Source organism: Biomphalaria glabrata, chromosome 18 (genome assembly GCF_947242115.1).
Source record: "Biomphalaria glabrata chromosome 18, xgBioGlab47.1, whole genome shotgun sequence".
In the NCBI taxonomy this organism is placed as follows: Eukaryota; Metazoa; Mollusca; class Gastropoda; family Planorbidae; genus Biomphalaria; species Biomphalaria glabrata.
In genome coordinates this window covers 7876153-7902682 of record NC_074728.1, presented here as the reverse complement: position 1 = coordinate 7902682, position 26530 = coordinate 7876153, and the positions used below count along the sequence as shown (strand labels likewise).

The following is a 26530-nucleotide window of genomic DNA, read 5'->3' as shown; positions in this document are numbered from 1 at the left end:
GATGGTTTCAGTACCTATTTGGTATGTGGGTGCAGTCATGCATGTGTTAGTGTGTAAGTGTTGGGGTGTATTTGCTTTTAATTTTGGTTGGTTATCCTTTAGTTGTTGTTATGCTAATCCTTGTATCATTTTTCTGTCTCTGAGGGTTTCAATAGTTATGTAGTGTGTCTTTGCTATTAAATAATATTCTCATTATTATTATTATATGTTTGTAAAGTAATACAGTATAGGTCAATCATGTTACACATTTTCTCTTTAATTCTTTATGATTTAATATTTGTGAAATGTGAGAACTTATAAATAAAAATTAAAAAAAAAAAAAAGATAAATAAATAAAAAGCCAACAAAAGAGGCTAAAGGGCCCAAAAAAAAGGAGGCATATAAAGCCCAAAAAGGGGCAATGTAGAGAGGCCTAAGGCCCAAGGATTCCTATGATGACAAAGCTAAAATTGAATAGCGCAAATTCTGAGGTTTCCTAAAAAATAAACAGCACACGTTGTTGTATATGAAAACAATGACATCAGGAGTTCATGTCAGCTGGTACACGCACCAACAAAACCATCTAGCATTTTATTTTCTCGGAATTTTTGGGTTTCCAAAGAAACTTAAGACAGTTCCTTTCCAAGGAATCCCTATTTCAAGGACCTCGTTCGTAGGGTTTTCTCCCCTTAGGTAATTGAGCACGTTATTTCTACCACACCCATTCTCGGATCAAGTGGAAAAACTTCACACTATTATTTATTGTACCCAACAAAACAATCAATTTTAAAAAGTAACGAATTCGTCAGATAATTATTGACTATTAATTATTGTGTTTGATATCGAATAAGGGAAATAACTTCTACATTATTGAGATATATAGTTGTAAGAGCGAAATTCCTTACCTTACCTTAGATAATCTCTTTTTTTAAATAAAAAAAATAAAAATAAAAAAACAAAAACATAAAGTGCTTATCTTTCGAACCGCGGGTCCCGGGTTCGAATCCTAGTAATAACAAGGATATTTGGGCGCCTCTGAATCCACCCAGCTCTAATGGGTACCTGACACTAATTAGGGAAAAGTAAAGACGGTTGGTCGTGGTGTTGCCAACATGACACCCTCGTTAACCCTGGGCCAAAGAAACAGATGACCTTTACATCATTTGTCCTATAGATTGCAAGGTCTGAAAGGGGAACCTAACTTTTTTTTTTTTTTACTGTTTTCTTTGTCACCATCTCTCTCCATAATGTGTGGGACTACTCATAAGTCTTTCCAGTAGTCAACATCGATGTCCTCTGCTTGATGTCCCGTTGGATTCATCCACAGTTTCTCTTAGACTGTACTGAGTTTTCCATAAAGGATTAACTTTCGGGATACGATTGTCCTCCTTCCGATGGACATGACTCAACCAGCGAAAGTAATGGACTTTCTGGAAGAAAACCTTACCAAACGAAAAATAAATGTCTCCTCTCTCACCAAAGCAAATGCCAGCTTAGCCTCCTTACATGTGGACGGCAATGTCTCTCTGGAATAGGGCTCTAGTGACTCTACAGTCGCATAAAAAGTGTTCTACGAGATGGACCCTTTTGTTCTACAACTGAACCCTAGTTACAGGATGTTTCTCAGGCAAAGTTACGTCAGAATGCTGACTAAGGTTATTTCGTTCAGTACTTTTTTTTTTTCGAAAATAGTGCTTCGTAGATAAGTTTGAAGTGTTGGAGAGGCAGCAAGTTGTCAGTATTGGAGAGGCAAGAGGTTGTCAGTATTGGAGAGGCAGCAGTCTGTTTTGGAGAGGCAGCAGGTTATCAGTATTAAAGAGGCAGCAGTCTGTTTTGGAGAGGCAGCAGGTTATCAGTATTGGAGAGGCAGCAGTCTGTTTTGGAGAGGCAGCAGGTTATCAGTATTGGAGAGGCAGCAGGTTGTTATTAATGGAGAGGCAGCAGGTTGTCAGTGTTGGAGAGGCAACAGGTTTTCAGTATTGGAGGGGCAGCAGGTTTTCAGTATTGGAGAGGCAGCAGGTTGTCAGTATTGGAGAGGCAGCAGGTTTGAGGTCTTTGCGCCCCCCTTGACAGGACCATCGCCCTCCCCCTTCCTTGATGAGATGTTTCCCCTCCCCAACAGTTTGGGAAACGCCGCTGTATATACACCTTAGAACGATTACTGTTGATGTGTCTTGACCAGGCATGTCAAACTCATTAAGGTGTATGGGCCACATTAAAAAAAAACTTACTTTGACCTGAAAGGTCGCAACCAAAAATCAATTGGAAAACATAGCCTACTAGTTTTATGAAAAATTAGAAACAATTCAATAAAATACAATAATTAATGGAATACCTGTCCCTTGGCTAAATTTGTAGTAGAATACTCTATATTTGTAACAATGGTTACGTATTATTTTCATTGTCCTGGTTCTTGATATCTATTCCGGTAAACAAGTTTATTAATGTATGGTTGAAGTTTTTTAACCACTGGCACTTTCACCACTGATGACACATTTTGATCAGATAATCTCGAACGGTGAGGTGTTTTCGTAGCTTTATTATGGAAAAGAACTGCTCACAGAGATTTTGTTTTGGTAAATATTTACTTGAAAATTAGTGGTGACGGTTAAACGATTAAATTTAACATTATTTTGATAATTCTTGAGGTGGCCAAGCGGGCCGCATTCAAATTTGTCCCGGCCCTCGACCGCAGTGTTTGACATGGCTGGTCTCTACACATCTAGTTCACCTTTCAGATGATCACCACATCGGAATACTGCGTATATGTGTTTCCATTTATAAACCTAATCCCAAATATATACTGAATAAACTTCTTTAAAAAAATCTTTTCATTACAAGATGGTCCTAGGTTCGAACATTGTCCACCGCCATCCCCCTTCATCTGAAGGGAGGTTCGGGCCTGGATATGAGAATCTCTACTTGTAAGGAAACATCCGAAACAAGTAATACAAAACAAACAAGAACGACGGAGAATAGTGGCGGACAGGGTTTGAACCCGGGACCTTATAGACGACAGTTTTGAGTGCACACCATACGACCAGGCAATCTCCAGAGATCTTTGCTGAACACTAAACGTTAATGTTGAGACAATATTAAATGTACCCTGAAACGAACGGTCACGTGATGACCATTGATAGATCAACGAAAAATGTTGTCAGGTGATAACTATTGTTGATTTGAAAGAGGTCGTAAATTGTATGGACGAGGTAGGGAAGCACGTGACTCAATGTTTGTTTACGATTGGTGAATGAGGTCCAATCCAAAGAGTGATATCAATTCTACAGAAAAATGGTGTATTTCTTGTAGATCAATTATTTAAAAATTAAATGCGAGCACCAGATAAATGATTAATGGTAAAAGCAATAGTCTTGCCAAAAAAAAAAAAAAGAAAACATCATAGAGGCAAACATTTATATTTCCTGTGTAGTCAATCATTTATTTGTGATCACAAGAGAGCAAGACATTGTCGTGTGTGTGTCTGCGTGTGTGTGTCTGTGGTTTATTAATGTTTTAAATAGCAACAATCTTCTTGTCCATTTCAACGTCCGAATAGGTATAAGGAAACAAAACAACAACAACAACATACATTCAGAAAAAAACAACAACAGAACTTACATTGGCAAAGTACCAAGTGTAATATGCATTCTGCTGGTGAATGGACTGGTTCGTTCCAAAATACGCTGTCCACGCATCACAGGTTATACCCCTTAGTTCTTGCTGTAAAAAAACACAATTTCAAGGCAATCAGACATTCCGCGCTAGATGTTTTGGAAGTGTTAGTTTTAAAACCAGCCTTTGTTTACAAATTGTAAAACTAATAGCCAGAAATTATATCGCGCATTTATCTTGGTCAACATGGTAATTCTCGGGTACGCTACTCTGCCTCAACGTGGCACTCGGATGGAAACGACCAATAGAGGAAGTTATTAGGCTAAATGAATAGCAAAACAAAACTCGTGTGGATGTGTCTAAGCCAGTTTAGAGAGCTTTCCCATTGCACGATGCAGAGTTGAAAGAGAGCCTGCACTTTGACATTCGACATCATGACATGAGATAATGGCGTAATATTTAATGTAAAAACAAATTTCGGACACATTTGGGGGCCCTCTCTCGTGGGGGCCGAGAGGATTTTCAAATGTGCACCTCCTCCCACCACCTTAGCTACGCCACTGATCACATCAAATAAGTTAAATACTGGACAGCTGTTCTATTGATAGGCAACAATATGCTAACATTAAAAAATTTCAACTAACGAGAGCTTAAATTATGTAATTCTGTTTTTGTTTTAGTTATGTCCTGTTATTTAGGATTTATGAAAAAGTATTACGTTAAAATTGTTAAGATCGTTAAATAATCTCAGAGTAGATCACTACTCACCAGGCCCATATATTGATAAGCATTGGGGTCCAAGTCAAAGAACTGAGACGAGTCTCTCATTTTGACCAAACCGTTGCCCATTTGGATGGCGTCAACAGTGCCGTCACTTATGACACTGACTTCACAGTAGCCTGACTCCAGATCAAGCGAATAAGTCAATCCTAGGTACAAAATAGAGATATTTTGTTATTCTCATCTCTGTCTATCCCTCTCTCTCTCTCTCTCTGTCTCATTCTCTCTCTCTCTCTCTCTCTCTCTCTGTGTTCATATATATATATATAGATTATATAAAATTAGTGAAACACTGCAAGGCATCCAGCATGCGGTAGGTATTTTTTTTAGTGTAATGTGTGTATATATAAAAATTGTTCTTTCCGTCTTGTTCGCCTACAGTGGATCTCAAATTTTGATGTTTATTTCATCTGCAACCTTTTTTTTATTTAAGTTTTTGTTTTATTATTCTGTATTCATCCCGTTGCAAAATGAGTCGGTCTGACACGATGATACTTAGAGGCCAAAAACAGGTTTGATTTCTAACATTCATTTTAATTTTATGTCTTGAAATGTTTCTAGGACCTCACTCACCAATCGTAAACGAACAACATTGATCCACGTGATTCCCTACTTCTTCTATATAACTTATGGCCTAATTCGATTCACAATGGTTGTCACGTGACAGTTTCTTTTTTGTTTTGTTGTTTTATCAATGGTTATCACGTGACTGTTCGTTCTAAAGAATGAGGTCGATTAGGAGTGGATGATTGAGCCTCTTCCGTTCCTAACCCTTGCCGTCCTGAAGGAGGTTGAAACCAGGACATTTCTGAAGGAACGTCCGAAACGTATCCAAAATTTGATTTTATCAAAAGTGTGATTTTATCAATAGTGTGATTTTTATCAATAGTGTGATTTTTTATCAATAGTGTGATTTGTTATCAATAGTTTGGTTTTTTTTTTATCAATAGTGTGATTTTTATCAACAGTGTGATTTTTTATCAATAGTGTGATTTTTATCAATAGTGACATTTTTTCAAAAGTGTGATTTTATCAAAAGTATAATTTTATCAAATGTGTAATTTCATCAAAAGTGTGATTTTATCAAAAGTATAATTTTATCAAATGTGTAATTTCATCAAATGTATGATTTTATCAAAAGTGTGATTTTATCAAAAGTATGATTTTATCAAATGTGTAATTTCATCAAATGTGTGATTTGTATCAAAAGTGTGATTTTATCAAATGAGTACATTCATCAAATAAGTGATTTTATCAAATGTGTAATTTTATCATAACAATAATTTTATCAAATGTGTAATTTTATCAAAAGTGTGATTTTATCAAATGTCTAATTTCGTAAAAAGAGTAATTTTTAATCCAAATTGTGATTTTATCAAACGTGTGATATTTATTAAAAGTGTGATTTTAGAAGTCTGGGTTTACTACTACAACCCTTTTTTTTAGGCAAACAATCATTTTTACCTGTGTTAAAGTCATCCACCAATCGGACAAAGGATTTGTTGTTAATACCGTTCAATACTTTGGGTTGAGATATCACATCCTGTATGTAGAGTCCCAGTTCGTGTCTGTATTCTTCCTGGGACAGAGGAAACACAGATAACACAAACAGATAAAACAGTAAACAGAGTAAACAAACAGAATAAACAAACAGAGTAAACAAACAGAATAAACAAACAGAATAAACAAACAGATAAAACAGTAAACAGAGTAAACAAACAGAGTAAACAAACAGAGTAAACAAACAGAATAAACAAACAGATAAAACAGAGTAAACAAACAGAGTAAACAAACAGAGTAAACAAACAGAATAAACAAACAGAGTAAACAAACAGAGTAAACATACAGAGTAAACAAACAGATTAAACAAACAGAATAAACAAACAGAATAAACAAACAGAGTAAACAAACAGAGTAAACAAACAGAGTAAACAAACAGATAAAACAGTAAACATAGTAAACAAACAGAGTAAACAAACAGAGTAAACAAACAGAGGAAACAAACAGAGTAAACATACAGAGTAAACAAACAGAGTAAATAAACAGAGTAAACAAACAGAGTAAACAAACAGAGTAAACATACAGAGTAAACAAACAGAGTAAACAAACAGAATAAACAAACAGAATAAACAAACAGAGTAAGCAAACAGAGTAAACAAACAGAGTAAGCAAACAGAGTAAACAAACAGATAAAACAGTAAACAGAGTAAACAAACAGAGTAAACAAACAGAGTAAACAAACAGAGTAAACATACAGAGTAAACAAACAGAGGAAACAAACAGAATAAACAAACAGAGGAAACAAACAGAGGAAACAAACAGAATAAACAAACAGAGGAAACAAATACAACTGGGAGGTATTCATCTTTAACAGTTTTTTCTTTGTTAGCGTTTAATCGGAGGAGACACCAAAAAGGCTCACTTTTCGAGCAGGCTGAATTTAGGCTCAAATCAAGTAAATGTTAGATATTCGTTTATCATCATCATCATCATCATCATCATCATCATCATCATCATCATCATCATCATCATCAGTTCCTTGACTTGTGTCGTAGGGGTGCTGTGACGTTTTGAATGTCCAAATCCCTCCACTCTTCCCGTCAGCAGCTGTCCGTAGCAGAATATCAAGAAAAAGGCCGGTCCATTCCTTCACGTTGTCCAACCAGCTTTACTTCGGACAACCCTTTCTTAAAGGATGATTTCATGCAGTAAGTCGAGTCTTGCAATATGACCAACCAGTTAATATAAGTTACTGGTCCAAACCCCCCCCCCCTAAAAAAAACTATTTGGAGAGCTGCCAGATCTGAAAATCACTGCTTATTGGCTTTAATAATATAAGTTTTAGAGTTTAAATCGCGCAAGATCAGACGTCACGAAGGCGGCCTGTGCGTACCTCGCTGAGAATCTGTCAGGACTCAAGATAAACCGAAACCAGTGATTCATCTTGCGCATCCATGGTCTTCTGAGACAGGAGGATCCATATATTTAGAGCTTGTCGGCCTGCGCACTTTTACATTTCTGAGACATGGACAGTTGGTAGAAAACAAACCGTTATAGGAGTAATATATCTTAATAAGACTCAAATAACTTTTTAAATTCCTTGTGAACAAAACTAAAAATATCTTTATTTATAATACAAACAAAATTGAATTGTGTTCAAATGAAATAAATGTAGTAGACTTTAGTAATATTTTTTTTTAACAAAATCTAGCTCGCTACAATAACACAACCTTTCAGTCTCACGTTCTGGAGGCGTCTTCCCTAACCAATGGACGACAACGCCACCTATGTTGCATCATTCACAACCAATCGCTAACCTCTTCCAACCGTCACCATAGAAACGCACACACTCCATAACATAGACACTGGCAATTTAGTGACGTAAAAATGTATGAAGATGCTGAGTTTCGATATCAGAAACATCTCTCTACAACACGACAGCCGCGATCCACGCTAACAGTTCATAGACTTAGATGAAACTCAAAAAATATTTTTGACTGTTTAAATTCCTTACTTCTCTTTTCTTGTTACAAATCTCATTGTTCTATCTTAATATTACATTTGATACAATTAGTGTGTTACCCTCAGCGTTCTGTCGTAATATTAAATTAGATACAATTAGTATGTTACACTTACATTCGAATAAACCAGCTGTGGGCTGTCTGGTTGTTGTGTTCCGTAACCAAGGATGGTCAGCATTTCACCTCGAAATTTAAAATGATCTGGTATGGTCGGAAGTGGTTTTTGTGAGTTGGGTTTGTTGGCACACATCATGTTGGGTGGTATCTAAATACAAACAAAGGGTGCAAACATTAAAAGCAAGCATCAAATAACTCAAGTTAACTAAAGTTATCTATAATTCGACAGCCTGGGCATTGCCTCAATGTGGCTTCCAGTTGGAAACGGTCGTTACAGGAGACGATTCGGTGGATAGGGAAGGAAAATCCATTGGGGTGTCAAGGGACCGAGTTCATTGCACTGGTGGGGATGAAAGAGAGCCTCAGCAACCATGTTACTATCCACATCTCCAAGGGAAATGTTTTATGTTGGTTACCCTAACTGCTTATTTGGTCTAGAAAAAGAATATGAGGGAGTTTCCCCTTTGGGCATCGCCTCTAACCCGAGCGTCTTTGGATACGAGCCATCGGTAATTGGAGTTTACCAAACTAGATTTGTCTACATCCCTTCCAGACAGAACAACAGTTCAGACAGGCCTTTCGAGTGACGTATCCATGGGTCTAGAGCTCCAAGAGTCTTCTACTTACCTGTAAGGAGTCCAAGAATCTTCAACTCAGCTTTTAGGACAATTACAAAGAAGAAGATTGTAAGTCTACAACAGCTGCATCATTAAAAAAGAATTATCAGTTATCTACGTCTAAGACTTAAACTACTGTATATTCTTTCATTGACTTCCATAATTACTTCACGTCGGACAGATACTATTACCTGAAAGACCCAGCATAACTAACACTCTGTATAGCAGTGCGGGGCAGCTCAGTTGAAAAGCACCAAACTTCAGGCCAATGGCACAGACAGCTCAGCCATAACAACTTAGCTAGATAAAGAACTGTTAGCATTGACTATTTGTCTCTAATAGATTTCTCCATAAAAAATATAATATCTTTGTTAATGTTAATTGCTTTTGTATAGAAAACCTTTCCTGCTATTGCATACTCAGTGTTTTATGTTTCTATCTTTCTTGAAGACGTGAGGGTGGGAGGATGTATCAGGGAGGAGTTTTTTTTTTCTCAGCAAACACAACTGAGCCCGACTCCTGATTTGAACTCGACCCCTATTGGTAGGCAGCCAAGCGGTTTCACTCAGCCATACAACCCTACTTTTGTTATAGAAATCTAATGGAAAAATACGGACAACAATGTGAAGGTCATGAACCTCAGACATTAGCTGTTTTATTTTACTCTCCCGGAACAAGAGGTTTCAGTAAGTTTACCTCTGCTGTGAAGCCGTTTGCTTGACCGTAATTAACAAGGAAATTATCTTTAAGAAATACCTAGATCTAAGAAATACCTAGATTTAAGAAATACCTAGATTTAAGAAATACCTCGATTTAAGTCTCACGTACCCTAAATTGACGATCGTCGGGCTGTATTCTTCCAAAATGAGCAAAATCATATCTGTAATAGTAATAATTGTACGAATTCTTTAATTTCTCTGCTTTTGATTTTAGTTTTTGTTCATTCGGGATTTGAACGATTATTTGAAAAGACAATAATCTACTAAGTAGATCTATTTGTTGTAGTTCTACTTTCAAGGTTTGATTTATACTATTTAAGTAATAAAATACAGTAAACATATAACATTAAGAGTAAGCGATATGTAGAGATCTAGGGGCAATGTAATGAGAACATACAGAAAAAAATGTCTGAAAAGAGGAAGATTGGGAGAGACTTTGAAATAAATTGAAAGAAGATTGATCTTGTCAGCTGAATAATACTAATCATACTTTGCTTACAGCGAAAGAGTATTTTACAGTGCTAAAAAGCGCGCCAAAACTATCTTATACCTTATAAAGTGCATAGATTATCAACATGTCCTATGTTCTCTACACCAGAAACATCAAACTAGCTAGTTCCCTATAGATATGCGCTATAGCTACGTACATCTAATAAGCTAGACTGTGTTGAATGATATACAAACTATGATGTTCATTGCTCACCTATATGTAAAATTGACCACATTGTCCGGATGTGACTTATCCAGGCCAATGACAAAAGCGGAAATTGGCAGAATTGGCCTTGGAGGCAGCTGACGATAGTCGACAACCGGAAGTTTGAACTGACTTGGATCTGAATTTCAAAAATACAATAAATGTAGACTTATATTATTAGTAGCAATGGACTATGACAGTAAAAAAAAAAGAAAAAAAAAAGAAGAAAACAAATTAAAAAAATAAAACGACAGGAAGAGTAAGATAAGAGACGCAATTAATGCAATAGTTCTGAACGCAGGGGCGTATCTAGGAATTTTACATCCTTTGTGGGCCCGGGGGGCTTGAACTCTTTGGGGGCCCCCTCGCATTTTGCGTAATATTTAATTAAAAAAAAACACTCATTTGGTGCCCTCCCCCCGCTTTTGAAGTGGGGGTCCGGGGGGATTTGCCAATTCTCCCCTCCCCCCCCCCCTCCCTAGCTACGCCACAGTTTGAACGTGTTGAACTTGAAGCAGTAGCGCCAATAACCTCAATGAGGGAAGAAGTTGATATGTTAATCTACACAGCTGTTAACATGATGAGATTTCTGCTAAATGAAGTTACTATGTTAAAACCATGTTCAATGCAATCACTATGTTACTATGTTACAAACAGCGATGACTGAGATTACTATGTTACAGATGTGATAAATGAAGCTACTATCTTATCTTATATATTACAGACGTTACTTCAAAAAGAAGATAATGTGTCCATCTAGTCATGCATGTTAATCAATGACGTCAACTCTGCTAAGTCGTTAGTTTTCCTGTCTGATTTAGGCAATTTGTCTTTCTGAGTATTTCATTATGTTTTGTATTTCTATTTCGAAGTTATGGTTTAGTGTTTTATGTATTATAGCTACTATGTTACAAATGTGATGACTAAAGTTACTATGCTACAGCTGTGATAAAAGAAGTTACTATGTTAGAGCTGTGATAAATTAAGTACTATGTTACAGCTATGAATAACAGCACCAGGGACCAAGTTTTTAAGAGAGAAAGTAGTGAATTAAAATGCTACGAAAATAAGGGCATGTGCCGACCGAGGCTCGAACCTGTGACACTGGATTCGACACCACCGCACTAGCGATAACGCACCAAGCGAAACTAGCCTCTAGACCATCGGAATGTCCAAAAAAACATTCTTCTGATCCAGAGTCATTTCGCCCGTATGCAAATTACCACCCCAGTGGTCAAAGGTCACAAGCTCCAGCTAGCCCCTCCCCCACCCCCGCAGCATCCGTTCACTAACAACTTCGATAGAGCCGACACAGACAGCATGTTAGGCATGTATTAGACAAACGATGGCTCTATCTAATTGTTTATCTCTCACAAAGACAAGTGGACAACATAAACACATTACATATAGAAGCTTCAGTGGGTACGAGCAATAATGCTGTAAACGTAAATGTAAACATAGAGTTGAAGCTAGGTGCTGAAACAAATGATACATACATATATTAAACAGCGATAACGCTGTCTGGATCAGAAGAATGTTTTTTTGGACATTCCGATGGTCTAGAGGCTAGTTTCGCTTGGTGCGTTATCGCTAGGCGGTGATGTCGAATCCAGTGTCACAGGTTCGAGCCTCGGTCGGCGCATGCCCTTATTTTCGTAGCATTTTAATTCACTACTTTCTCTCTTAAAAACTTGGTCCCTGGTGCTGTTATTCATTTATGTTTAATATATGTATGTATCATTTGTTTCAGCACCTAGCTTCAACTCTATGTTTACATTTATGTTACAGCTGTGGTGTTTATGTATTTTTGTACAAAGCCATTAAATGATGTTAGTTACCAAAGTACCTACCGACTATCTGCCACTCTGTGAATGTTGTGGCATCAACGTATGGAGCGTATTCACAGGTCCACCATTTCTGGGTTTTGATACCTGGCATACGATACACATAGTACACATTAGAGATTAGACAACAGATCAAGACATAGTACACATGAGAGGTTAGATGAAACAACAGATCAAGACATAGTACACATGAGAGATTAGATGAAACAACAGATCAAGACATAGTACACATGAGAGGTTAGATGAAACAACAGATCAAGACATAGTACACATGAGAGGTTAGATGAAACAACAGATCAAGACATAGTACACATGAGAGGTTAGATGAAACAACAGATCAAGACATAGTACACATGAGAGGTTAGATGAAACAACAGATCAAGACATAGTACACATGAGAGGTTAGATGAAACAACAGATCAAGACATAGTACACATGAGAGGTTAGATGAAACAACAGATCAAGACATAGTACACATGAGAGGTTAGATGAAACAACAGATCAAGACATAGTACACATGAGAGATTAGATGAAACAACAGATCAAGACATAGTACACATGAGAGGTTAGATGAAACAACAGATCAAGACATAGTACACATTAGAGATTAGATGAAACAACAGATCAAGACATAGTACACATTAGAGATTAGTTGAAACAACAGATCAAGACAGTATAGCTCAAAAGTGTGACGCCCTCCCCTCCATCTAGGGGTTGGCGAAAGCAAAGCAAGCACGCTCAGCGGAATCAGGGTTGAAACCCCAATAATTTTTTTTTAATTTCGGTAATGTCGACGTTTTCACACGATAATACTCAAATACGGATTTATAACTACAATGTTTACTCAACATTTATTTTCTCCTCGCGACTTCTATCCTTCAACAGCACACCCCCCTCCACCTTCACTTACTACAGTGGTACATTAAAGAACATATTTAGAATACTGTTGGTGTGACCGTTGTTGGGTTGTAGTCATACAGTTGGTAGGCGTATACATTCACTTGTTAGATAATTTGAATAAAACTCAGAAAAACGTTAAAAAAAAAAAACTTGATTTGATTTGAGAAATATTCTACTTTATATTTCAAAGAAGACATGCATGAAGATACACATGTAACCGCAAGATGTCAAACGATTTAAAACTGTAACTCGATTCATATAAACTTCTGCTTTTCATGCAATAAAATCACGTGACCGTCTCCCATCTCTGACTTCCGTTCCAATTTCAACAAACTTTCATCGTTCGCTCACCCCACCCCCCTTTTAATGCGTCATCTGCAGAAATATTACACAAGGTGACATCAGAGTCTGTTAAGCCTATACACACACGCACACACTCCATGACAAGTTCATTAAAAACAAAGTCTTATACTCACTTAGTCTATGATATCAGCCATTGAAATAAATGGACGCGTAGTGGCTGAGTTGTGAGGCACTTGGATTCCGAGCCGAGAGGTTTCGGGTTTGAATCCTGGTGAAGACAGATTTTGAATATCGGGCGCCCGAGTCCGCCTAACTCTAATGGGTACCTGACATTAGCTGGGGAAACGTAAGGGCGTTTGGTAGTTGTCGTGTACCGTGGACCACAGCGACAGATTGTGTATATACCGACTGCAAGAGTTACTTTAATAAACGTAAAAAAATATAAAGTTCCCCTTACAGACCTTGTAATCTTTGGGGCAAATGATTTAAAGGTCATCTGTTTCTGTGGCCCACGGTTAACGAGGGTGTCAAGTGGCCAGCACAACGACCAACCGCCTTTACTTTTCCCAACTAATGTCAGGTACCCGTTAGAGCTGGGTGGACTCAGGGGCGACCAAAGATCCCGAAATTTAAAAAATCACAGTCTTTACCGGGATTTGAACCCTGGACCTCCGGTTTGGAAGCCATGCTCTTTAACGCTCAGCCACCGCGGCTCTAATAAAAATTAATAACGTCTTTAAACATAAATTGAAATGTCATCCTTAAGTTACTTATTATTCTGCAGATTTTCCTAATTAAGGATCTTAATGCTTCCTGCCATTATTGCTGGTCGATCTTTAAGAATGCCTCTATACAAATAATATTGTATCCTACTATCAACACTAGGGTGTATACCTCTCGAGTTGTCTTCCCCTTTATAGGATATGTTCTTTCTGTTTGGTCCTCCCCAATGGAGAGCAACTGAAAATAGAAAGGAAAGATAATTCAAATAAAATCTTGAATACTAATTGTATTCCCTGATTTTCCTACTAACTACAGAATATTTACATATTTCATTTGGATTCTGTTATTCACTTTCTGTATTTTTTGGAAGCTATATCGGAAATGTGCTTATGGGGGTTGCAATGGTTTTTCTTCTTTAATGTATCGCAGCATTTGTAGTCGATATGGGGCACCAGGTAAAGCGCTTGTTGTTTTGTTTGGTTTTTTCGCTCTAACAATTTTCAAAACTGAGGGTACATTTGGAATACAATTAATTTAAAACTTTGACAAAAACACGGAATGTTATACTCTGCAACTCACACCGAATTAAATCAACATTATCTACATCGGCGTAGCAACCATGACGCGAGGGGATTCATTACGCCCGGGCCCACGACACATAGGGGGCCCAAAATTCTTACATTATTTAACTCAAAACCATTGTCTATTTTTGCTATTAATTTATATTCCTGGTATATGTTGTTTTTTTTAAAGCGAGACAAATAGATGAAAACCAGCGATTCTCAACCTTTGTAGATCCGCGACACCCACTAGTACAATTTTCCACTAGGCGGCGATACTGTTACGATTCTCTCTCCTACTCCGGCCTTCTGTAAACACTGCTAAACACACACAACACATCAACACATCAAGAACTTGACAACAAGGCTCCAAATAATCTGGTACTTTAATAAGGGTCAAATCAAACAGCCAATATGACACAATTGGCAACACAATCAACTGCTACAACGTTAAACCGTATATCACTGTACTAAACTCATAAACTCTAACTGTCTCTTCCTGGACTCGTACGTTTCACTGGAGGACTGCACCAGGACCGACTTCATGGCCGACTAACAGTCCCGGTCTCAACGTTCTCCGGTCTTGAACTGCCTCTTTCTTTAACACTGTCTCTGGTCTGCGCAGGCTTATGATCAGATGACCATAACAGGGCGCTATTAACCTGCAAAGTTCATGCCAGTACTGTCCCTTGCCTTTCAATATAGCACGCTAAACTGTATTACTGGCCTGTGTCACATATATCAGCTGATCTCACACAGTTAACCCTTATGCGTCGCGAATACGGTTATAACAATACAGTAAACTAAATTGCTACATGATTGTTGCGACAATATTTTCAAACACGCCAAAGTTAGTGCGAAGGTTGAGCTTCTTTTAATTTCAATAGATTAGGAATTCACATCCTCTGCATCAAGTTTATTTCTGTATTTAGACTTGATAACTAACGGGCAGAAAAACCATGTTTCACAGGGATAAAAATACAGGAAGTCGTGAAACAAAAATCTCAACTAGAACAGAAGAACTGCCAACAATTGATCCAGAATTGTGTAACTGACATTGAATAGAAATAAGAGCATGATTTGTCCAGACACCGCAAATATTTTGCCAAGAGGTTTTTAACTTTTCCGTAAATCAATCCATCCACTTTGTCAATTACATTACGTGCTGTTGAGATCCTTTCCAGAAGTTTGCATAGAAACTAATCTTTAAACTCGCCATTCTGTATATATTTCAAGTAAACCAGTGAATGTGAACAATTTACAACGTCTGAGGGTTCATCAAGCTGGATTCTAAATATTTGATAAGGAGCAGACATCATTTCCTGAATTACCCGATTGATACTATGAGAAGACATGTCAACTATTCTCCTGTGAATAGTGTCATTAGATATTGAAATTGCACTAAATTTATTCACAAATTCAGCTCCAATCCTATCTCGTGCAATATACTTTGCCGCTGGCAGTAACTCCTTGGTAATGGTGTGAGGTTTCAAAACTGGCAATTCTGAGAGCCTCCAAATAAGAAGCAAGGACTGACCCACCAGTCTTCAAAACTACAATACTGAATTTCCTTATCAGCAAACCTCGGATGTTTTTTTTTCGGCCTCATGCATTTGGCATTACCAATGACGCATCGGAGTATTTCAATTCCAGCTTAAACTATTGAAGTAAAACACCGAAAAAAAATATTTTCATTTTGTTTGCTTTCATCAACTTTCTTTAGTCCGTGTTCATGGGCTGTTCCATAATGAATTGATTTCTATTGACTATAATACGATGGCGCATTGTTAATTAAATTTGCTTCACGATGTGATTAGATCTTCACCAAAGAAATATTTTATCCCGCAATGTTGTTACGACGCATTTAATGGACGTAATTTCAATCGTTGAAAAAATGTATTGTGAAATATTTTCGAATAACAGTTATGAAAAAAAAAAGGAAAAGAAAAACAAAGAAGTAACTACCAATAAAAAGCATGTCTATTGTTTGCCTTTAAACAATGTTACATTTATTTAAAATGCCAGCCATATTGTCTGGCTCTGTGTCCCTTGTTCTTACATTTCTATTTGTTATCCCCACCTTTTATTATATTTTGCAAATAATTGACGATCGTTTCATAATTTATTTAATAATAATATAATCTAAGTTGTTTGCGTATACTACCACTCCTGACAAATGTTCATTCAACCCCCAAAGCGGTCGCCATCCATAGGTTGAGAACCCCTGGTGTAAACATTATTAAGGCAGTATAAGAGCTATTAAAGAAAGGTATCTCTAAAAAAAAAGTCAGTACAGCATTAAGTAAATACTAACGGGCTAGATTTGTATCTAATTGATCGACTACTAACTACTAACTATAATAACAAAAACAATAATTTTAGTGAGAAAAGGCTTTACTAGACAAAATTTTGTTTGTCTTTGTTTTGGTTTAATTTCTTAATTTTTCTTTGTTTCATATGGCTGCATGTGTCGACTTGTTAAGATTCATGAATTACTATTATAAGTAAACAGTATATTTCACTCATTTTGATACGTATGATTGGTGAGCTTAAAGATTGATTCTTTGTAATGTAAAGTGATTTTCAAGATGGCGGATGCTTTATCTGTATTCTAGATCTAGTGAATTCGAATGCATTGTTTGCAGGACTTTGGACGCTCTTTGTTTCTGGCTTAGGAGTTTTGATTGCTCCTGTGTTTATTTGTCAGGGGAGTATATCGATATAGTTGAATTATCAAATTGCAGTGTTAATTTTGCGTTCTTCTTCATATTTGTTATTTTCTTCGAGTCGGTCGCGTTCCAATCGCGTCATACTTCCTTTATTGTTTATTTCCTGTTCCCTTTGTTATTGTTGTGCATTCATTCAAAGAATGTCTTATCCGACGTTTTTTTATAATACTTGTGAATTATGGTAACTTACAAATAAAAACATATTAAAAAAAAAAAAAAAAAAAAAAGCCCACAAAAGAGGCAAGATGGCCCATAAAAGAGGCATATAAAGCCCAAAAAAGAGGCAAAGAAAAGAGGCATAAAGCCCAAGGATTCCTATGATGATAAAGCTAAAACTGAATAGCGCAAATTCTGAGGTTTCCTTTAAAAAAAAATAAAAAATGTATTAGTTCAAGGACACCTCATTATTATTTTGCATTTACACATTACCTAGCTCTAGGAGTCCAAGGGCTCTTGCCTCTTTTTATTTTATTTTTTTTGCCTTGCCTCTTTTTATTTTTTTTTTTGCCACTTTTATGGGCTAATGGCCTCTTAATTGGGCTACCCTTATATTTAAAGTACTTAGGATAAATACTGTGAAAATGTTAACAATAGATAATTGAATAGAACAATATTGAACAATGCAAGTTGTACATTAAAGGATAACTTAACGACCATGGTTATGCGAGCCTTGGGAACACTGGCTCTCAATAGATGAAATTCTTATAGTCTTAGACATTTGTACCTGGTACTTGAGCTCGATTTCACAATCGACCTTCTACTGAGCTTCAAACACCTTTGTCTCTTGTAAAACAAATCAGGACTTTGTTTTTACAAAGCTTATATCAACTCTGTCTGTCTGGTAAAAAGCTTAAACATGCTTTTTCTCTCGTTTACCATTCTCGGATGAACAAGACACAGTGCGGAGGAGCCTAACTCAGAGTAATCCACACCAACAAGGACCGCTATACTAGGTAACTGTCTGACAGTCCGCAGTTGTAACATTCTGGTATTATATGTACATTTGCACACTAGCGCGTCAGTACAACACTGCCTGTAAAAGGTAACAAATGGAGTTCCTAATATGTCTTCCTTCATAAACATTAGCTTGTTATTTGTATAAACATGGCGTCAGAAGTGGAATTCGAACCCACGCCCTCTTTCATGTTTTGAAGGTAAGAGAATAAAAAAAAAGGAAAATTCAAACATTCAAGCGTGTTAATGTGTCAAGTATGGCTCTGGCATACATATAAGATTGGCAAATTTATTTCACCTCCAATTTACAAAACAGGTGCACGACGTTTAACCTTAGGACACCCCTCCCCTCCGCTCTCAAACACACACATGAAAAGTTTGGAAAACAGGGAGGACAAAAAAATATTGTTCACGCTTCGTAATGATTTTCCACTTTCTCACAGAATCGTTTATTTTTTCGCATTTTCACATTCTACCCTGTTATGATTAAACTTCAATAACATTTTTGTTTGTTATCCGAAAACGTTATTTTTTACTTTTGGTATAGAATTATAGAATTATAGGATGGCATTGTTAATTGGGAGAGAAAGAGTTAATTTCAATACTTCACCTACTTGACGGATCGCTGAGTGTTGTCACACCATTGGCATCAGTATTGGCGCCAAAAAGCATGTACTCGTCTGAACCTGCAAACGGAACGTCCGTGCACTTCGCTGGAAAAAAAATTGGGGAAGACGAGGGCTTAAAAAAAAAAGAAAATTTAACTCTCAGTAGTAGCAGAGGTTAAAGGTCAATTACAGATGAAATAAAAGAAGTGAAAACAAGAAGGGAAAAGTCAGATGCAGTTGAATATTAATGAATGATCAGTTGCAATTGACGTGAATGGTCAGTTGCAGAACGCGGAATGATCAGTTGCAGAAGACGTGAATGGTCAGTTGCAGAAAACGTAAATGGTCAGTTGCAGTAGAGGTGAATGGTCAGTTGCAGTGGACGTGAATAGTCAGTTGCAGTAAACATGAATGCCATTTGCAGTAGAAGTGAATGGTCAGTTGCAGCAGATTTGGAAGGTCAGTTGCAGCAGATTTGAAAGGTGAGTTACAGTGAAAGACACCACTTACTTGAGTCTATAGGTACCGCCATGACTTCATTATACTTGATGTCAACCCAGACTTGAATGAGACTTTTATCTCTGTCAAAGCTCACATATGCTTGTCCACTATGCTGTGCAAGATAAATCATGTTCATTTACGTGTTCATTTAGGTGTTTATTTTACTCCATTCTAATTTGAATTTCATTTATGAATATATATGGTCTAGAAATCAATAAAAAAAAAAAAACAAATTTGAAGTTGATGAATTTTTCGAAAGATGCAAGGGGTCTACCGAAAACTGGAAAACAAGAAAAAGGGGTCTACGAGACTAAAAAATTTGGGAACTACTGCTCTAGAGTAACTACCTACATGTGACTCATGGAATTCGCCCCGTTTTTTTTTCCTTCATATCTTTTATAGACAATAGCGTGTTCCAGATTTTGGAGACTTCTTCAGAAATAAAGATCATTACGCCCAAACTCAAACTCGAGACCATCGAATTGCCAGAGTGTATGAGTGTGTGTTTGTGTGTGTGAGAGCGTGCGCTATTTTCATCTGGCGTAAGTGTTGAAATTATGCAAGTATGAACAAGTGACACATTAAAAAGTAAACTAGCTCTTCTTAGACATAGCAATCTATAGGTCAAACGACGTAAAGGTCATCTATTTTTACAGCCGACAGTTAATGAGGGTGTCATGTGGCCAGCACAAAAACCTTGGTCACGTACCCATGAGGGTTGTGTGGACTCAGTGGTATCATGAAAAATCCAGCAATTCAAAACAATAGTCTTCAACGAGATTCAAACTCGTTTCTTAAGCCTAGAGCTTTACCGCTCTGCCACTATGCCGACTGGTAACACATACAGTGACTGTTTCATTGTGGACTATGTAGGCTATGAGTCATTGTGATGTGTGCAAGCATATAGATTTAGATCTATGGTACAAACCTGTGAATAATATTCCCGTATATTTGTCACCTCGGAATTTCCCATATTCTTTTTTTCAATAAATACATAGAAGTCGTCATAAAACACGGGCGGAGGTTCTGTACAAGAAAACAAAACAAAACAAAAATTAAATTGCAGATATGTTGTGATCATAGACATATAAATAAATATAGACTGGCCGAAGGAAGTAACTTCATGTAACTTGAAAACATGTATATCTATTGTATTCGGATTTCCGAATCATGAAAAATTGCATGATCTTCATTCTTAGAGATTAAACAAAACCACACTGCCTCCTTATTTACAATATATATAGGTGTGGTGGCTGCAATAGATATGAATACTTAACTTTTATACTGCTCATAAATGCTTTATAATAAAGTACACAAAGTTGCAAGTCACAAATTTTCGTTTCATAAAACTATTTAATCGGCCAGTCTATATTTATTTATGTCTATGGTTGTGATACTCCTCTTTAATTATCGTTCCTAGTTAAAGCTATTTTTTATATTTCATTTGGCGCGACCAAATTCATATTTGGCTGGGACCTAAATTATCTAAGGCCGGCCCTGATGTGTCTATCTAGGCCTTCTCCAAAATGAAAGAAACGCTACGGACGGTTATTTCCAGAAGATCACGAACTTTTTTCACCTGGAATACTAACACCAGCACTTTCCTGAAGGGCCGCCCTTCGTCACGGTTGGCATCTCGCAGTACCTTAGAATTTGTCACGTGTGTCAGTAGCTGGCATACACGACTTCCCCTTCCCGTGTAGCCAGTACAGTTTTAAAAATGTAATATATAAAGTAGAATGTAAGGAGTATGTACATAATGTCTTTTTATACAAATCCAAACCGTTTAACCAATCTTAATGAAACTTGACTGTGCGTTCCTTGGCTAATAGCGGCGATCTTAGGATATGTGAAGTTGCCCTACAACTAGAGAGTTGACCAGATTTACGTCAGTGAGGCACCTTGACATAGATTTCTGTTCTATCGATAAGAACAAATTACTTGGCTCTTCCGCCATTCTAGGTTTCTTACACCGTATCTCGGCCCCTTTATATGTGTACATATTTATTGCTTCTAATTGATCTTTTATTTGAGCTTTCTCTATTTCATCCTGTGAAACTTGTAATAAATCTTTTAGTCTTTCCTCTTCTTGGCGTCTTTTTTTTACTTTTGGTTGAAGCCAGGATTTTAATTTGCTGCTTTAGTAACTTTTTCATTATAGGCCAGATTTGGATCAATTGACACTCTCCTTGGTTAATTCCTCCTATAAGACTCTAGCATTCTTTTAATTGATTCCACTATCAATGGATCCTGAAGAAGGCTATTGTTAATCTTCCAATGTGTGTCCGTTTGTTTTTTGCCACCTTTTGTTTCCTCCTAGCCTTAATAGCACTCCTCTGTGGTCCGTGTAGTCTAGCGTCTCTTTGATGTGTGTAACTCCAAATAATTTACAAGTTACTGGAGTGTAGAATCTATCAATTCTTGTCTCAACAGACCCGGGCATGCTACCCTGCCTCATAGTGGCGCCCGGGTGGAAACGATCGTAGGAGGAAACGATTAGGCTAAACAAGACTCCCGTGGGGGTGCGAGAGCATCCTCATTGCACTGAGCGGAGTTGTAAAAAAGCTCCCACAACCCTGTCACAATCCAGGCGCTGTTCCTCAAGGGGCCGTTACATAAATGGCGTGTCCCGCACGGTTAGCCTGGTATAGAAAAGGAAAATGGCGGGGGTCTTTAGTGTACGTGGTCTCTTGCCACGAGTCTGACCCACCCGCTAGACAGAAGAGTGTACACTGTTCTCATTCAGGCCGGTGAGAGAGAGCTCTTGTTCACTTTTGCTGGCCTAGAGTTCCAAGAGCCGAAGGCTCAACTCTACCTGACAGTTTCAAGAAGAAGAAGAAGAAGAAGTCTCCACAGGTAATGAGCTGTGTTTAAAGGTAGTTTCCCTTCCATCTGTCCGTAACGCTTTATATGAGTCCACCAAGTGAAAGGTTCCTTTGATTTCACTTAGGACATCATAAGTTTCACCCGTTGACCGAGGGAGTGGACCCTGTGTGTTTGTGTTTTGCTTGTCTAAATGTGTTTCTATGTAGTTAAAGTCTCCCCCCAATATTATTATTTCTCCTATGTGTCTGCTGTGTACTGTTTCGCTCAGAGTTTCGAAAAAGTGTGGTCTCTCTCTACTCAGAGTCGGAGCGTATATGTTAATAAGTGGGTATGCTTGTTTTTTTGTGCTTCTACCTTGACTATGACCACCCTCCCACTATTATCGCTATGTCAGTATGTGACCTTGAAGCTATTTGATGTCTGTAAGATTGCTACTCCCCTGCATTCCTTCCCTAGACTAAAGTAGCCCTCCATCGTGCCCATGTTTGATGTATTCAGCTTACTTCTGAAACTTGAATTAACATTTGTCTCCTGTAAGAAAACTAAGTCCCGGGTGTTGCGTGGTTTGGTGAATTGAACTACGTAGTTGTGTTTATTTTTTAGACCTCGGATGTTAAGTGAAAGGACTGTCATGTCTGCCATGATTGTGTGTTGCTGGGTTGTTTTGTTGTTTGCCTGTGTGTGTGTCACTACGTGTGTGTGTGTTTACAGTGGGTTTTTTTAACTGTTCATGTGTTTAGCGGTGTATCAGGCTCCTCCATCTCTTTAATTCCTAGAGGTGTAGGAGAGTTAGGGAACTCCTCCAGCTCCTCCATTTCCTCTCCCTTAATGTCAACTGTACTCCCAACAGTGGACAGCCATCCTACAATTTAGTTAATTCTATTGTCTATTTATGTGTTTATTATTTATACATGTCCATATATTATTTTCGGCCTGCATTTGGCTGTTTTCCATATTCTACCCCCCCCCCTTTTTTTTTTCTCGTTACGGTCCACTGGCCACAAGCGACCGTGGACTCGTTTACCTGTCGGTCAGTAAGGTCAAAGGGGCTACAATCCTATAATATGGTCCCTCCTGTTTTCCTCCTTATTTATGCCCCTGCCTTGTACTTTTATATATGTATATGTATTATGCTCCCATAGAGCAATTATTATTACATTTGGTAGAATGTTGTTAGCATGTATCTTAGTCTGAGGGAGACGCTCCTATCAAGGATGCGCCTCTCGCCAACCAGCCTGTATGGTTTAATAATTCAGGCTCCTCTCACGTCTCATCTCATAGCCTCCCACACCATGGCTGGCGTGTTTTGTTGCCCGGAGGGAAATCTCAGCAGCTCTCCACACACTCCCATTGAGGGGGAGTCACTCATCACCCTCCACTAGAACTAAAGGCATTCCAGGCTGACGTCCCAGGACCGGTCTGCACCTACTACAGGAATAAGCCCACCGCGTGGCATCCTCATCCTCATCACACTATTAGTACCTGCCCACCCGCAGGACATCAACTGACTGGCTACCAGCACAGCGGAGCCCCAACTCGCCCCAACCCGAAAGAGAACCTTGGATACAGATAAGTTAGAGACAGCCGAATAACCAAACCATACTCGAGTTTTATGAGCAACATCCCAGCGATGATATTGTATTATAAATTGTCCTAAATCTATTTGTAACCCCCCCCCTCCCGCTGATCGATTGTATTTCTTCTTAATTATTCTCTATTAAATATTTGTTTCTTCCACAAAATCTTTAAGCTTTGGTTCTTGCTTGCACCCTTCAACGTGCCTATACAATACTAACAAAATATTTACCGCGCTGTGGCTCTAAGACTTTTCCCCTAGGAGTCACAGGCCATCATCCCCATCGGAAAGTGCGAACTGACGGATCGGCGGACATATTCCACCGCAGAGCCTTCTTACGCGAGGGTTCCAAAGATCTCAATTTTGTTTTTAGATATGGTGGGTGACACCCGGTGGAGCGTCACCTTTATTTTCTCATCCTCCAGGGTGGTAACTTCCACTCCGGCCCGAGCCTCAAGGCGGCGGCGATGGACGCCATCGAAGCTCTGACTGCTCCCTGTCTGGACAATTTTAGTAGCAAAGTGCCTGATGGGTGGGCCAAACCACCCTCCTGATCCTTGCGTTCAATCAAGAATGTCTTTATAAACATGGTAGAAAAGAAAAAACAAACAAACACTCCTTAAGAAAGGAAATGGAGACAGCACACTCCTCGCGGAAACACAAGTAATCCAAAGAAAGTTAAACAAAACACAGCAAATCCAAAGAAATCGTAAGAAATAAAAAATGCAAAATACTTGCCGTAAAATACGCAGATCTAGATTAAAATATACAAACAAATCTGTTGGTGAATATCAAAAGGAACTTATATTATTATAATTATTATTATTATTATAAAAGAACGAATATTCATTCTCTGGCGAAGCCAGGGTCGAGTTTCATTAAAGGGAAACGAAATTTATCGTAGTCCCTTTATCAGTTTCCACTGAGGAATTTTCTGGTGATGTGGCAGGTCTGCAGCAGTACCGCCCTCTGACAGGCAACGAGAATGTTCATAGGAATGTCAAGGACCTTGAATGTATCTGTGAGGTCAGTTGTTATTATCCCCTCGGTTGATATAACAATATTGTTGTTTTAGATAATTTCCACAAACGCTTAATCTCCAAGCCTAGGTTCCCATATTTTCGTTGTTTTTCCAGCTCAGTCTTTTTTAAATTATGAGATAGTGGTACGGCGATGTCAATAATGGTAGCGGCCTTTTCTTTTTTATCAGATGAGCAGCAAATCAGGGCGATTAAAATCTACCGTTTTGTCAGTCAAAATAGGCCTATCCCAGTACAGTAGATGATCCGTAGACTCGAGAACCTCTTGTGGAGAGTATTTATAATGAGGAGTGTCCTTACCGATCAAATTGTGTGTCAAAGCCAAGTGCTGGTGTATTAGCTTTGCAACTTGGTTTTGGCGACCTAGGTAGGCTGATTCTGATAGGGCTGAACACCCCGCCATTATGTGTTCAATGGACTCACCCACATTTCCACATTTTCGGCATTTGTCAACAATATTGAGTTTTAGGATATGCTTCTCGTAATTTTTTGTCCTAATTACTCTGTCCTGTATTGCTGTAACAAAGCCTTGAATTTTAGGGTAGAAATGGCCTGCTTTGAACCATGCTAAAAAAGAAGCAGCCTTGTTAATATTGTCCCCATCTAATAAAGCCGGGAATTTTCCGTGGAGTGTTTTTTCTTTCCATTGGCGAATCTCATGCCCAACGTCGTCCAAACCGACATTAACATCAACATTGTGTAGGTTCAGAGGGGTTGCATCATAGTCGTATCTGCGTAGGAAGGAAAATAGTTCCTTGCTGGCGGCGTGCAGTTTTGATCGTATTTTTGAAACTTGCGTCTTACACAGTTTGAAGATGTTCTGCAATCCACGGCCTTATGGTGGAGGACTTGGGGTGTAAACATCAAAATTTGGTTAATAATTTCCTCGTGAGTCTGTCAATGTCATGTAGGTCGGTATCTGCCCATTTGATGACACTGCACGTGTAAAGGAGCACTGGGACGGCCCAGCTGTTTATTGCAGTGATAAGGTTACTGCCAGACAATTTTGTGTTGAGAATTTTATTTACTCTTTGCTTGTATTTGACAAGGAAGTCCTCTTTTAATTTTTTTATGGTTTATCGTAGCAGTCTGGTTTATTCCAAGATATTTTAAAGGGAGGCAGACTTCAGTTCTTCGATGCCTTCAAATGCAATGTTGGTGTTGGCTGCCTTGCCCTTTTTTTATACTTATGATGCCACACTTATCCAGGCCAAAGGACATGCAGATATCGTCACTAAAGCGTTTTACCGATTCAATTAAGTTAGTATCTTTTGCTCGTTCTCTGCATAAAGCTTTAAATCATCCATGTATAACAGGTGAGACACAGACTCTGTACATTTAGTGTCAACCCTAAAACCGTGTGTAGTGCCATGGAGTAATTTAGATAATGGGTTAATAGCTAGGCAGAACCAGAGCGGAGATAGAGAGTCACCCTGTATGTTTCTTATGTGCACTGAACCTACTTTATCACGATTAAGGTGTAGACTTATTTTTTTTTAATTACAACTAAAACTGCCTTTAAATACAAATGTTGTATTATTGTAAAATGAAGGTGCAACACAGACAAATTGGGACATGACTGCAAACGCTTGATTCATATTTGTGTAATTATAGAGAAATTTTTCTCTGCATCTTTATTAATGAGTTTAATAAACTATTTCTGTCTCCTGGTTATGAGTGTGTTTGTGCCTTTCGTGTGTGAATGTTGTTCGTATGTGCATCTATATTGTTATTGTACAGTAGTTACGCTGAGGTTGCCTATTGTAGTCAAACTAAATTTCCATTTGATCAATAAAGGTTATCTTATCTTATCTTAAACATCTTCAACTTTGACTTTTATTGGGGTTCTGGCAAGTGCAAATGGAATGTTCAGTAAATTTGGAAAGTTTGATGTGTTTGCAAATGTTCTTTCACAAAATGATCACTT

At 38.0% G+C, this 26530-nt stretch overlaps 1 protein-coding gene across 1 annotated transcript in view; it reads right to left on the bottom strand.

The window, feature by feature from the left end:
• Positions 1–26530, bottom strand: part of LOC106068178 (uncharacterized) — a 39876-nt gene that overhangs the window by 11152 nt on the left and 2194 nt on the right. The window contains exons 2-12 of the mRNA XM_056017148.1: positions 20090–20187; positions 19171–19273; positions 18667–18765; positions 13981–14046; positions 11890–11970; positions 10049–10178; positions 9455–9506; positions 8008–8157; positions 5836–5950; positions 4360–4520; positions 3598–3699 (exon numbers count right to left, since the gene is read on the bottom strand). Of these exons, the coding sequence (XP_055873123.1) occupies positions 3598–3699; positions 4360–4520; positions 5836–5950; positions 8008–8157; positions 9455–9506; positions 10049–10178; positions 11890–11970; positions 13981–14046; positions 18667–18765; positions 19171–19273; positions 20090–20187 (1157 nt within the window). The remainder of the gene's footprint in view (positions 1–3597; positions 3700–4359; positions 4521–5835; positions 5951–8007; positions 8158–9454; positions 9507–10048; positions 10179–11889; positions 11971–13980; positions 14047–18666; positions 18766–19170; positions 19274–20089; positions 20188–26530) is intronic.